The sequence below is a fragment of the Macadamia integrifolia genome, chromosome 7, assembly GCF_013358625.1.
Source record: "Macadamia integrifolia cultivar HAES 741 chromosome 7, SCU_Mint_v3, whole genome shotgun sequence".
NCBI classification, from domain to species: domain Eukaryota; kingdom Viridiplantae; phylum Streptophyta; class Magnoliopsida; order Proteales; family Proteaceae; genus Macadamia; species Macadamia integrifolia.
The window spans coordinates 1,853,475-1,876,278 of record NC_056563.1 but is presented as its reverse complement, the minus strand read 5'-3'; the positions used below and the strand labels follow the sequence as shown (position 1 = coordinate 1,876,278).

At 39.4% G+C, this 22,804-nt stretch overlaps 1 protein-coding gene across 2 annotated transcripts in view; it reads right to left on the bottom strand.

Annotated features, from left to right (window-relative positions):
- Window positions 1-22,804, bottom strand: part of LOC122083789 (phosphoinositide phosphatase SAC2-like) — a 39,935-nt gene that overhangs the window by 1,963 nt on the left and 15,168 nt on the right. For both annotated transcript variants that reach the window (XM_042651684.1, XM_042651685.1), the window contains 5 exons: window positions 19,796-19,917; window positions 19,429-19,542; window positions 16,698-16,892; window positions 13,014-13,178; window positions 307-415 (listed from right to left, as the gene is read on the bottom strand). In XM_042651684.1, coding sequence (XP_042507618.1) covers window positions 307-415; window positions 13,014-13,178; window positions 16,698-16,892; window positions 19,429-19,542; window positions 19,796-19,917 — 705 coding nt within the window. The remainder of the gene's footprint in view (window positions 1-306; window positions 416-13,013; window positions 13,179-16,697; window positions 16,893-19,428; window positions 19,543-19,795; window positions 19,918-22,804) is intronic.

The window sequence follows — 22,804 nt, the reverse complement described above, 5'->3', positions numbered from 1 at the left end:
CCCCCCCCCCCTGTGGGAAACTCACCACTAAGTGCTTTTTTTTCCCTTCTTGACCTTCCACATAGACTAGATAATAATAAATAAAAAAAAACAATAATTCAAATTCAGAATATAGACACTGATATAAAACTGCAGGGGAGGAGGTGAGCTACTCCAAAGTATATGTAGCATTACAGTGGCTGTCATCCTAGCTGTGCAGAAATGCAAGTCAATACAGGTGTGGGTCCCAGTGCATGACAGGGATTGAAGCTGTTGTTACTTGTTACACCCATTGAATTTGCACTTTCCATAAATTAATATACTGACCTTCATGCTGGATCCATATTCGCTTTGAGGTGGTGTTGTTTCCATTGTTATTCCATCCACAACATTTTCTGAGGACAAGCCCGTTATAGGAGAGTTAATGAGGCCAGACCTGCAGACATTACAAATTACTCAGTAAAATTTCTCACTAAAAAATACCAGAGAATTCCAAAATTCCTACAGGCAAATTATGTCAGCCCACATTTTGCCATAGGTCCTGTCAAATTTAGAGTTGCCATGATTTCAAAAAATGATACACCAGGAATTGGAGAACATCAATATGGTAAGGTCATACTAACCATCAGAATAATAGACTTCAGAATTTGGATCAAAATTTTCATGGACTAAGACACTGCGACAGATTGTTAGAATCCTGATGGAGTTCATTTCCCAGCTATGACAGCTTCAAAGTAAGCCACTGTCTCACAGGCAAATCTGGAATGTAGTCATCATAGTTCGAAATTCGACTTATCTCAGTTTCGACCTTTGGTCAAAACGAAATCACCAGCAATTTGACAGATTTGCAATGTTTTGGTCGAAATTTCGGTGAATGACTGAAATTGTCTAATGCTTTTCAATTTTATGGTACTCCGTTCCATTGGAATATTTCAAACTTTTTTATTGAATTTTTATGTTGTAGGACTAAACTTGTAAAGAATAGGCTATATAATAAGGGAAATGATACATTCGGCTTCAGCATACACGAAGCCAAACTTTCACTTGGGAGTTTTTATTTTTTATTTTTTTCAATCTAATGATTCAAACATGTATAACATGCTTATATAGAAGTTTCAGGCCAAAACTCCATCATTTGACCACTGAAATGGCCATTTCGAGTTGACCAGCAAAATTGACCAAATTTCGAGCCCATTTCGCATATTTCAACAAAAAATCTGATCGAAACCAAAATTAGGAACCTTGGTAGTCATTACCTTTCTACCCGTAAAACAGTTATCTTCCATTTTCATGAAAAATAAAGGGGTGGAGGGTCACAGAAAATGTAAAATACTGGGCAGAAACAATTTTTTAAATATCATGATTCCCACAACACATGAACTAGGAAATAAGAAATACACTAGGCTGCCAATGGGCTGACATGCTAATGTAGGAGTAGATTACAAGAAACTACCCCAGCAGCTTATAACCCCAAACAATACAAATAGAAGTAGGAAACAAAGAAATAAGACAATCAAATAAACCCCCAAGGATACAATACCAATGCAAGAGCAAAACCAGCCCAAAACCCAACCCGATAGGAGAGAGAAAAACCTACTATAGAGCTGGAGAGAGAGGGGTGCGGCCAGGTCTGTAGGAGTCCGATTGAGCTGCACTCTTGGGCGTAGATAGTCCCTAGGGAGGGTACAAAAATCCCAAAGTTGAGAGGATTCTGATGGCTGGTTGTAAAGTTACAAGCTTTCTTGATTTTCTGACCTAGAAGAAATAATCGCAGGCTTCAGGAGAGAGAATCAATTCTTGTTTGTAACTTGGACAGATATGAACTTCTGAATACTCACAACAGTCGTATACTTCAACAGCAGTAACTTTAGGATAAAATAGAAAGTTTTAAACAAGAAGAAGCAAAGAGAAAAGTGGGGGAGAAGCGGCTGTCTCGACCCGGGCTTCTCACCCACAGCTATCCCGGCTGTTCTAAGCAATTGACTGTAATTATTCTTTATTCAAATCTGAAATTATGAGTACATAGGCTCCTCTATTTATAGAGGGCAAAAAAAAAATCAAACTACTACTAGGAGCTAGTTTCCCAATAGGACTAGACACTCCTACTACAACTAGGAATTTAAAATTAGACTAAGAATAATAAACCTATGTGGAAAACAAATAGAATCCTAGGACAATTTGGACTCGACATACCACTTACTCAATCGATGGGCCCAATGGCCCACTAATTAATTAAAAGCAATACTAATTAATTAAAAACAACTACTAATTATTCCCCTAGCTGATGGGCCCAATTGGCCCTCATTTGTACTTAGCCACTCAAATGGACCAAGTAGGGGTTCGGCTGGCTTCTTGGCTGGACCCTAGCCACTCAGGTGGACTAAGGCTGGACCCTTCTTCCTCTCATATTTCCTTCCATAATGTGCAACTACATCAGCTCCCCCTTTCTTAGAATCATTTAACTCCGATGAATGGGTAAGGGACATGTAGTGCTCATAGAGGTCCGTGTCAAGGCGTTGAAAGTCATCGGCATGGATCCAAGTACAATCCTCTCGTGGTCAACCTTTCCATTTGATGAGGAAGGAGTAGTACCCTTTGCCCCCACGAACTGTGGTGAACTTGTTGTCGAGAACATCTTCGATGACATCATCTTTAGGGTTTGCAAGTTGAGGAAGTTTGAGGGTGTGTTCAGTGTCACCGTCATCAAAAATATATCGTCAGATCAGCTACACTGAAGACATTATTGATCTTCAAAGTAGGAGGTAGCTCTAGCATGTAAGCATTGGTGCCAATGCGCTTCAAGACCTTATAGGGACCCATGTTCCGAGGATGGAGCTTGTGCACTGTACCAAGAGGAAACCTCTCAGGTGGAATTCGAACCATTACCATATCACCAGGCTGAAATTCCACGTAGCGACGATGTCGATTGGCAGTTGCTTGGTATCTGTCATTGCTAACAGCGATGCAACGACGAACATCAGCATGTACCTCCGTGATGTGTCTAAGGAACTCATCGACTTCCACACTAATATGGGCCTAACATGGCAAAGGTAACAAGTCAACTGGTCGTTGAGGTTGCAATCCAAGGACAATCTCAAATGGTGTACAACCTGTGGTGCGGTTGATAGAACTATTATAGGTAAATTCAGTAATATCTAGTATAAATGGCCAAGTCTTTTCATAGTCTCGGACTAGACATCAGAGTAAGTTGCTAAGACTTCTGTTCACCACTTCGGTCTGTCCATCTGTCTGAGGATGTGGAGAACTTGAGTTTAGTATTTGTTTTCAGTCATAGGGTCTTCCAGAAGTAGCTCATGAACTTGACATCCCTATCTGAAACAATTCTGTGGTAGACCATGTATGCGCACTATCTCTTTGAAAAAGAGTTTGGGCAAGTGACTTGCATCAAGAGTCTTCTTGCACGGAATAAAGTGTGCCATCTTGGAGAAACGATCTACTACCACAAATATGGAATCATACCTTTCCCGCGTAGGTGGTAAGCCTAGGACAGTCCATGCTTATGTCTTGCCAAGGTGCATGTGGAACGGGCAACGGTGTGTACAATCCTGTATTCTTCTTTTCTCCTTTGGCAAGTTGACAAGTGCAGCATCCCTGTATCACATGTTGCACATCCCTTAAGAGTTGAGGCCAAAAGTATAAGTCTTTCATCATGGAGTATGTTTTGTCCTTGCCAAAGTGTCCACCCATTCCTCCTCCATGTAGCTCTCGAATCAAGTGATGTCTCAAAGTGGTGTTTGGGATGCAGAGGCGAGTGCCTTTGAAAAGATACCCATCATGTATAACAAATTTGTCATCCCATCCTCCTCCTTGTATGTTGTTGAATACTTCTGAAAAATTAGCATCACTAATGTACTCCTCTTTGATGTGTTCCACTCCTGCACTTTGTACTGTGAAGGTGTTCATCATCATAACCTTTCGACTAAGTGCATCAGCCACTTGATTCTCCTTCCCAGCTTTGTACTTGAGAGCAAATACGTATCCTTGCAAGTATGAGATCCATTTAGCGTGCTGATCACTAATGGTCTTTTGTGAGTGCAAGTATTTGAGTGCTTCATGATCCGAATAAAGCACGAACTCTTTGCCAATTAAGTAATGCCTCCAATGCTTGAGGATTTGAACAACGGCATAGAGTTCTAAATCATAGGTAGAATACCTTCTTTTTGCATCATTCAACTTTTCACTGTAGAAGGCAATCGGATGGCCCTCTTGCATAAACACTCCTGCTATCCCAACATGGGATGCATCAGTAGCCATTTCAAACATAAGATCAAAAGGGTAGTCTAAGCACTGGTGCTGTCATCTTTTGTTTGATCAAATTGAAAGCTTTAGTGACTGGGTCTATTGAAATGGGACTTTTCCCCCTTTTGTGCATTCTGTAATTGGGGCTACAACGGCGCTGAAATTCCGGATGAATCGTCAGTAAAATGAAGCAAGACCGTGAAAGCTACGAACCTCGGTCAAGGTCTTTGGAATAGGCCAATCGACGACACTTTTTACCTTCTCCGGATCAGCTTCTATGCCTTGTGAAGACAATAAAACCAAGGAAGATGACCTTGGGCAGCATAAAGGAACATTTCTTCAAGTTGATGTACAACTTTTCTTTCCGTAGTACTCTCATGACACGTCTCAGATGCTCCAAGTGTTCATTTTGTGCTTTGTTGTATACTAGTATGTCATCAAAATACACTACGAGAAATTTGTTGATGAAGGGTCGTAGTACATGTGTCATCACCCTCGTGAAAGTGCTAGGTGCATTGGTGAGGCCAAAAGGCATAACCTTCCACTCATACAGGCCTTATTTTGTTTTGAAGGCTGTTTTTCATTCATCCCCTGGACGGATTCGAATTTGACAGTAGCCACTCCGTAGATCAATCTTTGAAAAGATGGAGGCTCCTGTCAACATGTCAAGCATATCATCCAAACGAGAAATAGGAAATATGTACTTTACCGTGATTTTGTTAATGGCCCGGCTGTCAATGCACATACGCCATGATCCGTCTTTCTTTGGTGTCAATAGGGCTGGTACTGCACATGGACTCATGCTCTCTCAACCAAGAACCCTTTCTTTAATAAATCATCCACTTGTCTCTTGAGCTCGGCATGCTCTGGAGGACTAAGACAGTAAGTGGGCAGATTAGGGAGTACTGACCCAGGCACAAGGTCAATGGCATGCTGAATATCCCTCATTGGTGGTAGTTTATCAGGCAATTCTTCTGGCATCAAATATGAAAAATCAGCAAGTAATTGTTTGATTTGTGGGGGATGTTTTACCTCTATCACTGGTTCAGCAGCCTTGGTAACAAGAGCTATGATTAGGCCGGTTTCTTCACTAATGGTCAGGAATCCTCTATGGGAGCAACACGCATAGCTTGTTGTCCACAGTGTTCTTCTTGCTGAAATTTTCTTTGCATAGTTGTTTCTTTTGCTCAATGGTTGTTTTGGAAGAGGTCTTAGCAACATTCTTTAAGACATGTCTCCTTAGTTGGGAAGCCCTTAACATGTCTTTTACCTGAGGTATGTTGCGTGGGTTTAGAATGAATGGTTTGTCTTTGTGATCAAAGATGCATTGGTTCTTAGTACCTCCCACTAGCACATTGTTGTCATATAACCAAGGCCTTCCAAGTAGTACATCAGTGAGGACCATGGGGATGACATCACACCATATACTTTCTTCATAATCTGAAATCTTCAATGGGACTGAACACCATTGAGTTACAGCCATGGAGTTGTTGTCTAGAAGAGATACCTTGTATGGCTGTGGATGAGATTCAGTCTTAAGCTTTCCGTCAATGACAAAGGCCTGAGATACCACATTCACACAACTTCCACTGTCCACAATCACCTGAGCTTTGTGAGGTCCACTAGACATTAAGGTGCAGAAGATATTGTGCCTCCTCCAGTCTTCAACCTTAGTTTCAGACACTAGGATTCTTGCAACCACATTAACATAAGCATGATGATCATCATTCTCTGGTGCAAGCTCATCTTCCAGTTCATCATCCTCTCCTTCAACTGCAACATTAACAGTCCAATCATCATCCTGAGGTTTATGGATTTGTAAATCCGGATTGGATTCAATGGCACTAATGACAAAGTTGGATCGTCCCTGTTTAAGGCAGAATTTTTCTGTGTCCAGTCTTTCCACAACTGTAGCATGTCACAGATCCACTCTCCCTTCCCATTGGAGCCTTCCCCTTATCATGTGTATCTTGTGAAGCTCGGGTAGGAAATCCAGTGGGTTTGGTTGGTACATAAGGCTTTTTGTTGTCAGTTGGCTGGATGTACCTTCTGGAGGTTGTTTTGATCAGATCCTCTGCTTCTAGTGATTTTTCAAAACAAGTACTTAAGGAGGGTATCTCGATCACACCAAGCTTCTCACGAATATCATACCTTAACGGCTTAACCCCAATTTGAAACGGGATATGAGCAGTTCATCTTCTTTATGGGCACCTATTCTTGAAAGCAGTTCATTAAAACAATCAATATAATCTCCTACAGTCATAATACCTTGCCTGAGAGTATTCAGCATGTCGTAGCGCCGACGTCGGTAGGTGGGTGGTAAGAATCTATCGTTAAGGATAAATTTCAAGTCTTCCCAACTGTGAGGCATCTGACGACTGCGGATCAGCCTATTCTCTTCATTCCTCCACCAGTCCTTAGCTCCACCAGTTAACTTAGTGACAACTAATTGGACTTTCCTTTCTTCAGGCATACGATACCACCGGAAGTAGTCATCAAAGAAAGTTACCCAGTCCTGGTAGTAGAGGGGGATCGTGCCTCCCTGTACTCTTTCAATTCTAACTTGACCTTGTACGTATCGTTAGGCTGATAAAGCTGATTGTCATACTCATCATACTCATCATTCTGAACTGGGGCATTCCTTCTAGGTTGCATAGTGACTCTTCTGGGAACATTACCAATGCAATTAACAACAGGTTGAACATTAATTTGGGCAACAGTTAGTTGGGTGTTAGAGTGGGCAACAGTACTCTCTTTTAGGTCAGCCAACTGTTGGTCATGTCCATCCAACCTCGTAGACAAGGCTTGGATTGCTTTCATCACATCTTGAAGGGTGAGTTGGGGTTCTTCTGTCTGAGCCATAGCTCTGACACCACTTAATGCAGGAATAGATTACAAGAAATTACCCCAGCAGTTTATAACTCCAAACTATATAAATAGGAGCAGGAAACAAAGAAATAAGACCATCAAATAAACCCCCAAGGATACAATACTAATGCAGGAGCAAAACCAGCCCAAAACCCAACCCGATAGGAAAGAGAAAGACCTGCTATGGAGCTGGAGAAAGAGAGGTGCGGCCAGGTCTGTAGGAGTCCGATTGAGCTGCACTCTTGGGCGTAGATAGTCCCTAGGGAGGGTACAAAAACCCCAAAGTTGAGAGGATTCTGATAGCTGATTGTGATGTTACAAGCTTTTTTGATTTTCTGACCTAGGAGAAATAATCGCAGGCTTTAGGAGAGAGAATCAATTCTGGTTTGTAACTTGGACAGATCTGAACTTCTAAATACTCACAACAATCGTATACTTCAACAGCAGTAACTTTAGAATAAAATAGAAAGCTTCAAACAAAAAGAAACAAAGGGAAAAGTGGGGGAGGAGCGGTTGTCTCGGCCCGGGCTTCTCACCCACAGCTATCCCGACTGTTCTAAGCAATTGAATGCAATTATTCTTTATTCAAATCTGAAATTATGAGTACATAGGCTCCTCTATTTATAGAGGACAGAAAAAGCAATCAAACTACTACTAGGAGCTAGTTTCCCAATAGGACTAAACACTCCTACTACAACTAAGAATTTAAAATTGGACTAGGAATAATAAACCTATGTGGAAAACAAATAGAGTCCTAAGACAATTTGGACTTGATATATCACTTACTCAATCGATGGGCCTAATGGCCCACTAATTAATTAAAAACAACTACTAATTATTCCCCTAACCGATGGGCCCAATTGGCCCTTATTTGTGCTTAGCCACTCAGGTGGACCAAGTAGGGATTCGGCTGGCTTCTTGGCTGGACCCTAGCCACTCAGGTGGACTAAAGCTGGACCCTTCTTCCTCTCATATTTCCTTCCATAATGTGCATCTACATCACATGCCCAGCAATCAAACTGTGGCACTAATGAGCAATGCTGGTCTACGATCAGCAAACCATTGCTTTTTAAAGGGCAAGTACAAAAGCGAGTAATTCACCGAGGGTAGTGAACTATGTCAGATCACGAGTTGCCAACCCGACATCCATGTCATAAAGGACCCAACCATCTAATTGGTCAAACTTCAACTCACAATAAGAATGCCATTGATGTGGATCTGGGGTTCAAAAACCAGCTCAAATCTAATTACCAGTGGCACTCTCGTAATATACCCAGAATTTTCAAAGGGGTTGTTAAGTAAGAGAGGATGTAATAGAGAATGGTACTTATTGTTTAGGGACTAATTTGGAATAGACGTTAAAGTAAGGACAAAACTGATTTAACTAAAAAAAGGGGGAAATGGAAGGGCCTTAAAAGAGAATAATGTGGAAAGAGGGTGAGAGTCATCTCCTACATTACGACAGGAAGGAATAGACCAGAATAAGAAACGGAGCACCCAACACTCTTTTAAGCCATCGAACTCTCTTACTGGTTGTCCAATCAAAGTGCAACTTCTGGGGATTATTTTCGATTCCTAATTCTCTTAAGATCAGACAAGCTCAGTCAGTCAGTCCCCCATAAACCAAGTATTTTTTTTTTAAACAAAAACTTGATTGAACAGGGCTGGCAGAAAATCAGAAACCAGATTTGAAATTCTGCTTAGAACTTCTAGCAGAGATCAAATCTCAACTCAAAAGTCGAAAATGGACAGGGTGAGTATCACAGGGATGCTTCGATAAGACCTAAAAAACTCATCTGAAAAGTACCAATAGAGATCGATGTCTACAATCAGCGCTGCAAGGAGAGAGGAATACTAGAGGAGAGACAGGGAAGGGAGACAGCACACACACTCACAGTTCTTCAGCCACAACCAAAACTCATTCTTCATTCAATATCTCAAATCTGTTTTTTCCATGATTACAACTTTGTATTTACAGAAAATAAAAGAATCTTAATAGTGATCTATAACTGAAATAAAATCCTAAATCAACTGTACCAATAATAAGCCTATTAAAACTAAAACAAGAGAGTACAATATAAATCCAAAAAATAAAAACATAAATAAATAAACTAAAATATCCCATTGAACCCAAAAACCCAATTGGAGCTAGTCTATCTTGGTTTAGATTGCCAAAAGGGTCAAGCCAGTTCAGCCACTCATCTGCAACAGCCATAGTGCAGAAAAAGTAGCAAAAGAATTACAGAAATGACACCAATTGGAGCTGGTTCATCTTGGTTTGTAGCATTCTTGTAATTTCGCATAAATTTGAAATGTGTTTTAACTCCAAAGCCGAGCTAGTATTAGTCCAAAACTTGAACAGGGTGAAGGGTGTAAGATTCTTTACAACATGGACCCACTCACGTCCACCACTTCTGCATAAGGAAACTGGTACACTTTTAAAGAGTCCACCAACCTTGGCAGATGTTAATTTCACCATACCAAAACTCACATCTATAGCCAGAGAGCAAGTACTACTCATGAACCAAAAAAAAAGGGGGGAAAAATCTCCAGATTACTGTTCTTATGGATCAGCAAAGTGGTGCTGCTTCAAATTTGAATGAGTCAGCTGAGCTGGCACCAAAAATGTCCACATGTTCCTCAGGCCATCCCCTTTCATGTGGCAACTTTCAGCCTACATCACTGTTCTATGTGGAAAAATACCCACTTTTCCAAACCTAATTTATTTAAGAAAACCCAAAAGCTCCGAGTAAAGGAAACAAATGTGGAATGCAAGGCTGGCCATGAGGTCCCTCATGATTTCAACGACCTGGATCTACCACGAACGCAGCTCAGGGGCTATGAATTCCAATCCGACCCTGCTGTGTCAGCTAGAATCATCCACTTCACTCAGAAAGTGGGATGAAGAGGGGGTCTAGTTCTCCTGAGATTTCATATTTTTTGGAGCTTTTGGCTCAAGAATCCAAAACGGCAGGTCTCCATCAATCTCTGCCCTTTCAATAGGAAAACGAAGCAGATAATGGCCAAATATGCAGGTCACTCTGTGAAGATAAGTTGGTAATCAGGATCGTTGTCAATGGATTCTGATCCAAATTAGCAGATTTACTAAAGCCAATTCCAATGTTGAAACCTTTTGGCCATATCAACTTTTACATGGCATGCATTGATGTCATACTAAATTACCAAGCGGTAATCAGTCCCAATAGAAGTGGGCGAGCCTATGGCGCAACGGTTAAGTTGCACTATTGCAACATGTTGATTACAGGTTTGAAATTTGGAAACAGCCTCTCTTGCGAAGCAGGGGATAAGGCTGCATACATTTGCCCCTCCTAGACCCTGCAGTAGCGGGAGCCTCATGCAGTAGGTTTTTCTTTAATCAGTCCCATTAGAGTCCATCACAATAACAAGCTCCAGCAACTCACAGAACTTAGGATCATATCTCAGCAGTTTACACAACTCAGAAATCTGGAAAATTAGGGTAAAAGGGAGAAATCTTGTAACTCACGTACAAAGGCTTGAGAGAGCCTAAAACTTGGGTTGAGTGGGTACTGCAGAAGTAGATTACACTAGGTAAACAACTTCCAATATGTTAAGCTCAAACCAATTCAGATCTGACCCTTTATTAGCCTTAACAGAAATCAGAAATAGCAGCAGAAACAAGGGCAATAAAATCCAGAAATTAGAAGATCCAACCTGCCCTCCAAGAACCAGATTTAATCCCAATCAAATACTTGCAGTAGCAGGGAAACACACCAGCAGTAGAATCAATAGCAGAAATCGATCCCAGGCAGAACTGGGTCTCGGCCAGAACAGAGGAAGACCTGCAGTTGGCACCTGACTAAGAAACAGGGGCTGAAACCCTGGTCGTAGGCCTCCCTTGAGATGATCTTCAAACCCTACAAAGGGTCTCTGGAATGGCTGGACAGATTATGAGAAATAGCACCCAGTCGATAGGCTCAAACCCCCACCAATCTGTGATCGACTTGAAGGATCTGAACTGGGCTGCTACTGGCTTCGGTCCAGGCTTGTGCCTACAAATAAGTCTGATTTGATCCACTCAATCTCTCCTCACAGCAAGCAATAACAGAGAACAGAAAAGAAAAGAGTTCAACAATGGTAGATGTGGGTGGGAAAGGCTATCTCAGCCTGGGTATCTCACTCACAATTATCCTAGTTGTTGTCTTCCTTTCTCAGGAGAGGGAGCAAGCAAAAACTGCAGCAATCTTCATTATTCAATAGTGATTTGTATCTACAGCAGACCCTCTTTATATAGAGGTCTGAGATTACAAAAATAAAAGCTCGACACAAAATAGAAACTAATGAAAATAGAAGCTAATTCAAAATAGCAACTAATGCAAATAGAAACTACTCCTATTTGCTAATTATGAAAGAAAATAGCAGCTAATAGGACTTCCAGAACATAACCATACTACTAAAATAGGAACTAAAATAGCAGCATAAGAGAGCTTCCTATGCTAGGACGGTAGCTACACTTCAAGGCTGCTTCTTCCTCCTTCGGTACTGGATCCCATGATGGGGATCTACATCAGTGAGGCCTTTGGGTTGTCCAGTAAACCCCTAAAATCTCAGCTTCAATAGGTCGCAGGCTGCAAAGATCCACTACAGTCAAAAGTAGGACAGAATTAGGTCAAAACAGGCTTGATTGGGTGATTTGCAGCCACAACAGCAATAGGCCTCAGATGGGCCTCAACTCTTGGTCGAGTCTCTCTCCTAGGTCACTAACAAGACCCTAAAATCCTGCACCAATCGGAGTACAGACATGGGAGATACAACACCCAAAATTTGTTCCCGGGAAAACACTGTAACTGGAATCAATAGCCTGGTTGTGTGCTCTACTGATCAGCAAAGGTTGAGACTTCATTCTCACAATAATAGTAAATAAATAGGAGGGAAATAGTATAAAATAGAGGATAAAAGTACAGAAGGGATAGATGTAAGAGAGGGATGGCTTCTCAGCCCTGGGTCTTTCACCCACAGCTATCTCAGTTGTTGAACAACCTTTCTCAGGAAGAAATAGCAAGCAAAACTCACAAAATATCATTAATCAACCGTGTTCCAGCAACTACAATCAACCTCTTTACATAGTAAAGGCTTGAATTCAATTACGTAGACTAGAAAATAGAAACTAGACTTCTCTATTGCTAAAACTAAATGCTTGAATACTAAGAAAAAATAAATATAGAAATAAAAAACCCTTCTAGAGACTAAATATGACTTTTTGACTACTTGTTAACAAAGAAACACGGTTCGCAATTTTGAAAAAAATTTCGACAATATCGACCGTATCGCAAGTGCCCGAAACAATATAGTCCCCAATTTCAACCCATTTCGATAGATTTCGACCATTTCGATGGGTTCAACCATTTTGGTCTAACCAGCCCCTCATAAAAAGGGCTTGTTTCCCATGAAACAAGCCTTTTTTGAAAAAATCAACTTCTCTTCCCCCTATTTCGACTGCAAGAGGTGCAAAACATAGGAAATTAGCCAAGAAATTAAATTTTCTCCATCAATCTTTTATTCTACACGTGAATCTTACACAACCAAAGTACATCTACCTAAGGAAAGGCTCTTGGAACAAAAAGGTAAATCACATTTTGCCCAAATATCATTCCTTTTTTTGAACAATCTACTTGTAATTATGATAGAATGATTTCAATTTTTATTATTTGTTTTGCATCATCTACATTATGTTTTGTTTGTTTAAATCATGTATTTTCCATTTTTAGTTAGTAACTTATATATATAGTAGTAGGACAACTTCAGTCAACGTACACTACCAAACTTGGGTCAACGCCACAAGTATCACTTTAGGTGTTTTTTTCATGGAACCTTCTCAATAAGAAAATCAAAACACAACTCACTAAAGAATTATCAACAAAATTTACCTCTCATATATTTCTTCCTCAGAGGAAGATAACCAGTCGACATCAAGAAAATTAGAGCAGTTAAATGTATCACCATTCTCATTGAAATAAATCTGATTGCTTTCAAGACAGTGGTCTTTATGCATGTCCGTAAAAAGCTGCCTTTGAGCCATTGATGCTGTGTACCTATGGAAAGACAACCACTAAGTTGAATCAGATGTCAAAAGCTAGAAGATTAAAGCAGATCACACATGTTTCTAGGACACTGAACATATGTTCAATCTTGAGAGTTGCTTTTAAGTTGGATATTCTGGAGAAATGCCTACAGATGGACAGGAGGGATCCCCCACCTTGTAAACATAACCAACCAGGGGACGCAATATCACTTTTGTTTTTTTTACTTTGTGGAGTTATTTTAAATTTTAGGGGGTGGAGGAGTAGAATATGAGATGCTACAATCAGATCTTACCATGATTACAGTTATAAAACAGAATTAATTATGCAAAATAGATTATAGGCAGTGAGTTAAAATATTGACAAGCATCTTTCATACAGACCAATTTTGGTAGAATTTGGGCAGCATGGACTTGGTCAACTACTTTGTGGAGGCTTTTAACCTGAGGCAGTAATTATATTGCTGATTATCAAGTTGCACTTTACTATCTGACCATTTCTTTGTCATTTATATCTTAATACGCATTTATGGAGAGAAAATGTGAAAAACCTGTAGGCTTCAAAGAAAAAAGGATTGAAAAGATGTGTTCGACAATTTTATCAATTTTCAGTTTTAAATGTTACTAAAATATCTATACTTACATATCTATTTAATGAATATATGAAAGGAAAAGGCTGATTGGAGGGCAAGGGTCCATGTAGACGGGATTTCTTTTCTAACAGCGATTGAAAATTGTGAGAAATTTCAAAAATTAAAATCGGAATCTTCGATCCACCCTCAAGCCTTCCAAATGCCAAGAAAAGGTAAACATGTAAGAAAACTGTACAGAATCCATAAAGTGAATTAGAACTTCAAATTACATGCCAATCTGATGAGCATATAAACTGTGATTCAACAACTTTAACATTCATCATCAAACACACACACACACGTACACACACAAAAGGAGGCACCAAAACCAATCCTACTCAGATTTGACTTCCTCATAATAAAACCTCCTAACAACAAATATATCAAACAAGGAAAAACGAAAAGAAACCAACTTGTTTGATACTCTCCAACTCAACTCAACTCAGCCTTATACCAATTAAATGGGGTCGGCTACATGAATACTTTTTTCTCCAATCAAATCCATTCAAAGCATTATAAGCTATGCATGTCTTTTCTCATCACTTCTCCTAGAAACATTTTAGGCCTACCCTTGTCTATTTTAGCTCCTTCAATCTGAATCAAATCGCCCTTCCGTACCAGAGCATGCAAAGGCCTCCGGTGCACATATCCCTGCTACCTCAAACGACTTCTTGCAAGCTATCATCTATCGGAGCTACTCTTAAATTAGCTCTAAGTTGTTCATTTTGTGTTTTATCCTTCTTAGTTTTACCACTCATCCATCTCAACTTCTTCATTTCAGCTACTCTAAGTTTGTTTAAATGTTGTTTCTGCACTACCTAACATTCAGCACCATACACCATTGTTGGTCGTATAACTGTCCCAAAAAAAAAAAATTAAAGGACTACCTCAATCACAAAACATTCCGGATGCACCCCTCCATTTCATCCACCCTATTCTAATTCTTTGTGCATATCATCCTCTATTTCTCCTTATTTATTTATAATTTATAATTGAACCTCGGTACCCAAAAAATTCATGTTGCGGTATCTCCCTATCATCAATTTTCACCATCTCATTTTCAGCCGTATTGTTACTAAAGTTACACATCATATATTCTACATTTGTTCTACTTATTTTAAAACCTTGTGTTTCCAAGCTTGATATCCATATTTTCAAATTGCATTTTTCTCTACTTTTGTTTCATCCACCAAAACAATGTCCCTAACAAAAAACATACACCAAGGGATTTGATCTTGAATGTTTCTATTCAGGTCGTCTATGATTAGCACAAACAAATACAGGATTAAAGTTCATCCTTGAAATTATCCAATTGTAACTGGGAATTCACTACCCTCCCACCCCCTAGTTCTTACACTATTCACCACACCATTTACATTTCTCCAACTATATCCATGTATTTACTTAGAACATTTTTCTTCTCTAACACTTGAGAAATTAACTCTATAAGGACTCTCTATCATAAGCTTTTCCTAAGTCAACAAAGACTATATGGAGATCCTTCCTACATTCTTCAAATCTTTCTATTAGTATCCTATATATATATAAATAGCTTATCTGGTCGAACTTCCTAACATAAAACCAAATTGGTTATCCAAAATATTAGTTTCTTGTCTCAGGCAGGTTTCAATTACTCTCTCCCATAACTTCATAGTGTGGCTCATAAGTTTTATTCTTCTATAGTTATTACAACTTTAAATCACTTTTATTTTACAAATCAGAAACACAATGCTTCTCTTTTTTTTTTCTTTTTTTTTGCTCATATTCTTATAAAACAACTTAGCTAGCCAAGTTATTCCACCAATTCCACACCTCTATTGGAATACCATATGGAGCTATTGCTTTACCTATTTTTATTTTCTTTTATAGCTTCTTTCACTTCAAACTCCCTAGTTTTTCGTATATATCTAAGACTTGTGGTTTCTTAATGATTATTAGAACTTCTAAAGCGCTGTAACGTTTAATGTTTTCATTAAGTTGTAGAAATAGTTTTTCCATCCCTCTTTAATAACCTCATCACTTATTAATATTTTATCATCTTCATTTTTAATGGACTTCATATGGTTGGAATCTCTATTCTTCCTTCCCTCATTTTAGTTGGGTATAGATATCTTTCTCCCTTCCCCTAATTGATTTTCTCCAACTATAACTCTCAATTTGACTCAAAACAGTAATTTACAAGCTTACTATAAATAGTAACTTGAAATTAAGAAAAAATATATTTTTTTATTAAAAATAGCAGATTAGCAAACATTACAATAAAATTTTCCTGCATTTCCTAGATCCCAAACTCAGATAAATCAGTTTGGCATATAGGAAGGGGAGGCCGCCTCTCGATTGCTACATACTAAAATTCCCTATCATTGTGAACCATAATTCCTTCTCTCAGAGAGGTTCCATGGAGAGTACAACCCAGTGGTCTTGGCAAGAAGAGAGCCTTAGTCACAAATATAGGGCCAAGAAAGAAATGATTGTTGGAAAAGTCATCCTCAATGTTTAAGTAATGCAATAGTATGAAAAACACACTGAAGAACCCAATTCTCAAGAGGGGGGGGGGGTTGACATCTGGCAGCATCATCCACCACAGTGTTCAAATGATACGCTATTCCAAGACAACATTTCTCCATGTCAACTACCACAACACTTGTTACAGGAATGGAATCAAAAAGTAAATGAGAGGGGCAAAGGAAAAGAACTGGCAAAATTGGATGTTCATAACTATCAGATATGTCAACTTCAGTTGAGGTAAGAAAGATGACTTCTTTCAATTTTTCTTGGTCAGTGCATACATCACCAAAATTCATTACAAGTTACTTTTGGGCATGCTGGAAACCAGTCGATATTTGGATGGTAAAGAAGCTCTCCAGGGTAATAATAAATGCAAAATAGAATAACCGAACCTTGAATACGACAAATCACTTTCACAGCTTGAGATTTCTGGTGTGGACTCAGAAAGACCCTTGCTACCTCCTCCTTGCATGCTTTCAGGCAAGGCCAAGTTAGAAAGTTTCTTCTGCCCAGCATTTTTAGTTGACATAGGTGTGTCACTTTCACAAAGTATGTTGCCATCTGACAAAGATCTTTTGAAAAATGACCTACAAATAGAGAAAACGATTACTAAGTGAGCTGTGGCAATGTAAATTACAAGGAAGAATCTTCAGATTAAAAGAGTCAAATGGGCATGGGGGAAAAGCATATAGAACCAATTTGTCAGCTGAGAAAACGCTCAAGCATGTAAATCAAACTTCACTACTCTCTCAACCTTTGGGCACTGAAAAATGCTTTAATGGCCTTGATCTTTTGAAAGCCTGCAGAGGGAGACTAGTGTATTCATTCTGCAATCAGCAGCAACCAAACCATGTGGCAAGCGGGGACTAGGGCTCAGCAGGAGAGCAATTTTACTCCCTAAAATTATTTCAAGAACCCCTAATGATTAAACTAATTATTACCCTGTTGTACAAATAAGAAAGTTAAGAAGCTAAAAACTTAACACAAATGAAGCCTTCCTAATCACACCACAGCTCTCCCGGGGTTTGACGCAACCCCCAACCTATAGGTTTTTTATTGCTATCACCAACTGCAGAATCTATCCCAGAATCAACACTGGCCAGGCATTTCTACACCTCAGCCATAATTATTTCCATCTGGGTGACACGCTATTTGCTTCATCCCAACTCCCGACTTCCTTTACTTTGTGCATATGCACAGACATACTGCTAAAGACTGACATAATTACTGACAGTTAACTTAAAATTCCTTCAAAGTGAAAACACAAGAATGTTGGCAAACTAAAACGTACCATAGGGTGGAAAACCAGTCAAGGATTCAATTACAAGAAGTTAATAATAGGAGAAATTATTAGAACACATATTATACTATGTTTTTTAAAATGCTAAATAACTTGTCAAAGGGTTGTTATATTTTTGTATCAAACTTTTCAATGTAGTATATCTGAAATATCTCACAGTTTAAGCTTTGATTTTAGAAATAATGAAATAAGAAAGAGATGTTATTCGATATATTTTGAAATATTTTTAAGTTCCAACAGCATATGCATATAAGTTCCAAGAAATTGCCAATCCTGGAGGAAAAACTAGTTTTCTGTGGGGCTTTCAAGAACTAGTTTACATCAAAATTACAAGAAAATATACATCAATCCAGCAAATACCTGTATGTTTCAGTATTTTTTATATAAATAAAATAAGTGCTTGCTAATCCTAGGGGAATAACCAAATAACTCATTTTCTATAGGGATATCTGGAAATAGCTTAGATCTAGGTGATAAAAGAAGACATATACCTAATATAACAATTGTAAGCTATACCGTTTTGGGTGATTTATTGCACATTGGATTCGCTTAAGAATTAAGATACATACCAAACCACATGATATCAATCATTCGGAAGAAATGTGTTGAGTGTATCAGATTAGTCTCGTGTTGAATTTTATAACCACGAACATTATGCATACAGAGGATGAGTTAGAAACCTAGTATGAACAGCACCAATTTATCAACCGGCAGATACAAACCCAGCACAATGAACCCATTTAATTCACAATTTGTGTTCAGGTTTGTTTGAGTTGGCATATTTTACGAATGAAGTTAAATTTCATAAATCATAAAATATACAAGTATATGAATTGGACTCGTGCGCTCAAGCATGAGAAGGATACGCCACCAGGCTACACAACCAAAAGGAATTCAAATATAATGTTTATTTCTGCAACCACGGTATGTGAGGCTACACAGTTGACCTAAGCATGTCCCATTTATTAAACAGTTTAGTCATGTCAAAACATGACACAAAACAGTACAACCAAGCAAAACCCACAACATGTCTTATTCCTATCAAGTTAGCAGGCTGCATCAGAAATTTCGCCACTAATTAATAAAAACAAATTTCAGAAAAAATAAACATTTTTTTACTTCAAATTTTTTATGCAAAAAAATAAATATGATTGAGAAGTAAACACACTTACCAAGCACATAATTTTACTTAAGAAACTAGGCAATGGTAAAAACAGAGGTGAAAAACACCAAGATTTATCCCAAACCCCGCAGTGGGTTTCTCCCAGGCTGCGTACATTTTCCCCTCCCAGACCCTGCAGTAGCGGGAGCCTTGTGCACTGGGTTGCTCTTTTTAACAACTACTAATACAACTAAAAAAAAAAAAATCTAAATACTCACTGAACCCACCCCATCCCATCCTGGTAAAAGAAAGGAAGATTACCAAAAGAGAGAGGGAGAGAGAGAGAGTAAGATCACACAATTTCTGAAAAAAATAAGAAAAACTACACCACAGAAACCTCAACAGAAATGAAACTTAACGATTATAGATCATGCAATAGATTGTTTTCCAAAACTCTATCAGAAGTCTGAAATGATGATATACCCAAATTTTAATAATCTTCCAAACAAATCTTTGATCGTGAGTAACCAAAAAATTGTATTAAAAATAGAAAAGTAGAATATAAAAGGACTAGGGGATCATGGAGATCCCACAGCAGCAAGGTATATATTCTGACCCACTATTGGGCACCATATCCATATTCTAAAAGCTTATCAGATGGGATGCAGTTGCAGATTTAATAACTGCATATGTGGGCAATAACAGTCCTATCACACATTACCTTGCATTTTCATCCCCAAACATATTACCACGCCTCCCAACATTATAATGCTGATCTGAATCTAGCTCCCAGAGTGCAGGTTTACCCTCTTGTGGTTGGAAATGCCCCAAGAACCTGCTTGTTGGTAATGCCGAATGCAGAAAAAACAATATAAATAAGTCAGACCAAGAATGCTACAGATCAAATTAATAAGGCCCCCTAAAGGGAAAAAATATTATGTGTGAACTAAGTGAGATCAACCTATGATAAGTCCATAAGCCAAAACAAAGCTTCTCCCACAATGCATTGCTATTGCCAAGTTTGCTATCTAAGAGGAGAATAGATTTCCTCTCCCAAAAGCCAGTAGAAAGCACGAGACTGTACTTACACATTTATTGCATCTTGTTTCTCAGCATCCATGTAGGCATTGCTATAGTAACGTTGAAGAGTTCTGAAGAATTCCTGGGAATGTGTTGCTGCCTTCCATTGACCCCTTCTCTCAGAGAATATCTGTTTACCATTGTAAATGCCCAAACATTAAGAGGGAGGAGGATGATTAACATGTAATATAATTGGGAACTAGAATAAAAAACTGTGGCAACATCCTTCTAAGCCACATGGAATGTGGGACAAACCAACCACAAATTGATATTGCCTAATCTAACTCAATGATTCAACATGTACTAAACTGAATATGCCTAGGAATTGCTAATTAACCATGGGAAAAAAGGGTCAAATAAGTGTCCAAGGAAAATTGCAAATATAATGAACTATGGCTTTTTTCTGAGAAAGGTGCATGGAATAACTACAAATAAATATTGCACACCTAAGGGAATCCTAGAATGTGTGCAAGATGACAAAAAGAGAGCAAACAGATCCAGATAAAATTGGGCAATGAAACAAGACTTGGGTTGCTAACCCAAAGTTACAAGAGATGATAGTGATAAGGTCGATGCTTTGGGCCTCTTCATTGCGACCAAGTGGTCGCGGGTTCGACTCTAGAAACAGCCTCTTTGAAAATCAGCTGTAAGGCTGCATATATTATGACCCTCCCCAGACCCCGCAATGGTGGGAGCCTCGTGCATTGGGTACAGCCTTTTTAGGGTTGAAGATTTTATAGTTTTGTTCGGGTAAACGAAAGCAGAGCTACAAATAGAGTTCCCAAGGGTTGACTAGAATATAAGTGACAAGCGATCAGTTGAATCTTGAAAGGGTAGAGATTTTGTAAATGGATATCCTGTCATGACAAAGATGTACTGATTGGAACTGACTTAAGGTGATGCAGATTCATCACCGAAATGGGCCTGTTTTATAAGGAATAAACTTGGGGTTAGGTTGTATACATGTTGGGCCTTTGGTCCATGGGGTTTCAATTTAATGGACAATGGTTAGTATTGAGATGACCGTAGTTAGTTTTACTATTGACCTCTGTATTTTTACTTGCACCGTAGTAGTTATTGTAGATAGCGATGCTTAGTCGGCGATACCCTACTATCCAATTTTGGTTGTAACCTCTTGTTATAAATACGAATGACCTCTGTCATAATTGACAAGTTAAATCATTCTCAAATCTCTAGTTCTCAACTTGGAATCAGAGCCAAAAACTCTAAAATTCTTTTTTCTTCTTGTGATTTTCTTCTCCGCCCTTGGGGCCCTCCCCTTCTAGACTAGCATGGTAGACTAAACCATGTTCCATGCAAACCTAACCCTAACCCACCACGCCTCCTCACCATGCCTACTTCCGCTACCGCACCTCCTCGCACCTCGCCGCGACCTGCAACTCCTTGTGCCTCCCACTTCTCTCACCTACCTTGCAATTGCCGTTGGTCCTTGCTTCGCTTCGCCACAACCCTTCCGGTTGTCGTGCCTCGCCATAGGTGTCATCGCCACCTGTGTTGCTTCTTTTTCTTCTTATAAGCCATGGCTACTACTAATGAAGCCAACAGTGTTATCTCCTCCGGGCTGTGAGATGGTCGTCATTCAGGCAACCATCTCTCTCTCCATCCTGGACCAACCAAGCTTAATGGTCAGAACTATCTCCCGTGGTCTTGTGATTGCCTGCTTACCATCTGTGGGAACAACTTCTCATGTTTTCTCACTTGGGACACATGCATACCCACGGATTCTGCCTCTACTAGCACCTGGTTAGCCAACGATGCCCTTATCATATCCTTTCTGCTTCGACCTATGGAGCATACTATCAGCCCTAGCTTTGTTTTGCTCAACTCTGCAAAGGAGCTATGGGATGCAGTACATTAGACCTATTCTCAGGGAGGGAACTATGCTCAGATTTATGAGATTCGTCGTACGGTTCGTTCCACTACCCAGGAGGAACTGTCTCTTATTGCTTATTATTCCACCTTACTCACCTTGTTGCAATAGCTGGACTTTTATCACCCAGTCCTTATGTTTGCACTGCAGATGCTGGTACTTTCCAAAAGGAGAGAGATGGAAAGAGTATATGACTTTCTGTGTGGTCTAAATCCTGAGTATAATTAGGTATGGGTGCAGATACTGGGTCGTGACACTTTTCCGATTCTCATTCAGGCATATAACATTGTTCAATCTGAGGATCATCGACATTCTTTTATGATGCCCCCCAAAACTCCTGTTCGTTCTGCATTACTGGCTACTCCAACTACTGAGGACTCTTCTAAGGGGCCTAACCCTCCTTGTGAAATTGTTTAGTGTGATTATTGTGGTCGCCCTCGCCATACCAGGGAAACTTGTTCCAAGCTCCATGATCATCCCAAAGGTGGTCGTAATAGCAAATCAAAAAACAGGGCTCACAAGCCCATCTTTCCAAAACTGTTGACAGTACCTCTCCTACTGCACCATTCTCTTCGAATCAAATGGCTACTCTCAAGCAACTAATGGCACAGTTAGGCACTACTCTTGTTCCTTCTTATGTAACCAATCTTGCTCAATCAAGTACCTTTCTTGTTTCTTCCTCTCCTTCTCCCTTATGGTTACTTGATTCGGGTACTATCGATCACATGACAAGTAACTCTGAGGTCTTTTGTACTTACAATCCTTGTTCTAGTCAAGATAAGGAACATGTTGTTGATGTTCCTTGTCCCCCATCTCTAGTATAGGTTTTGTTTCTTATTCCCCCCACTATCTTTTCCTTCTGTTTTGCATTCCCTAAATTATGTTCTAAATTGCTTTCCATTTATCGTTTGACTATGGAGTTTAATTGTTCTGTTCACTTTTTCTCTACTCATTGTCTTTTTTTTAGGATATGATGACAGGTGCAATGATTGGTTATGGTCGAGTCCGTGATGGTCTCTACTACTTGGATTCTCAGTCAGTTGTGCCCCCTCTTGTTACAGCACATACTCTTCGCTCAAACAGCTCTCTCTCTCTCAACTCCACCAGTGGCACCATCATTTAAGAC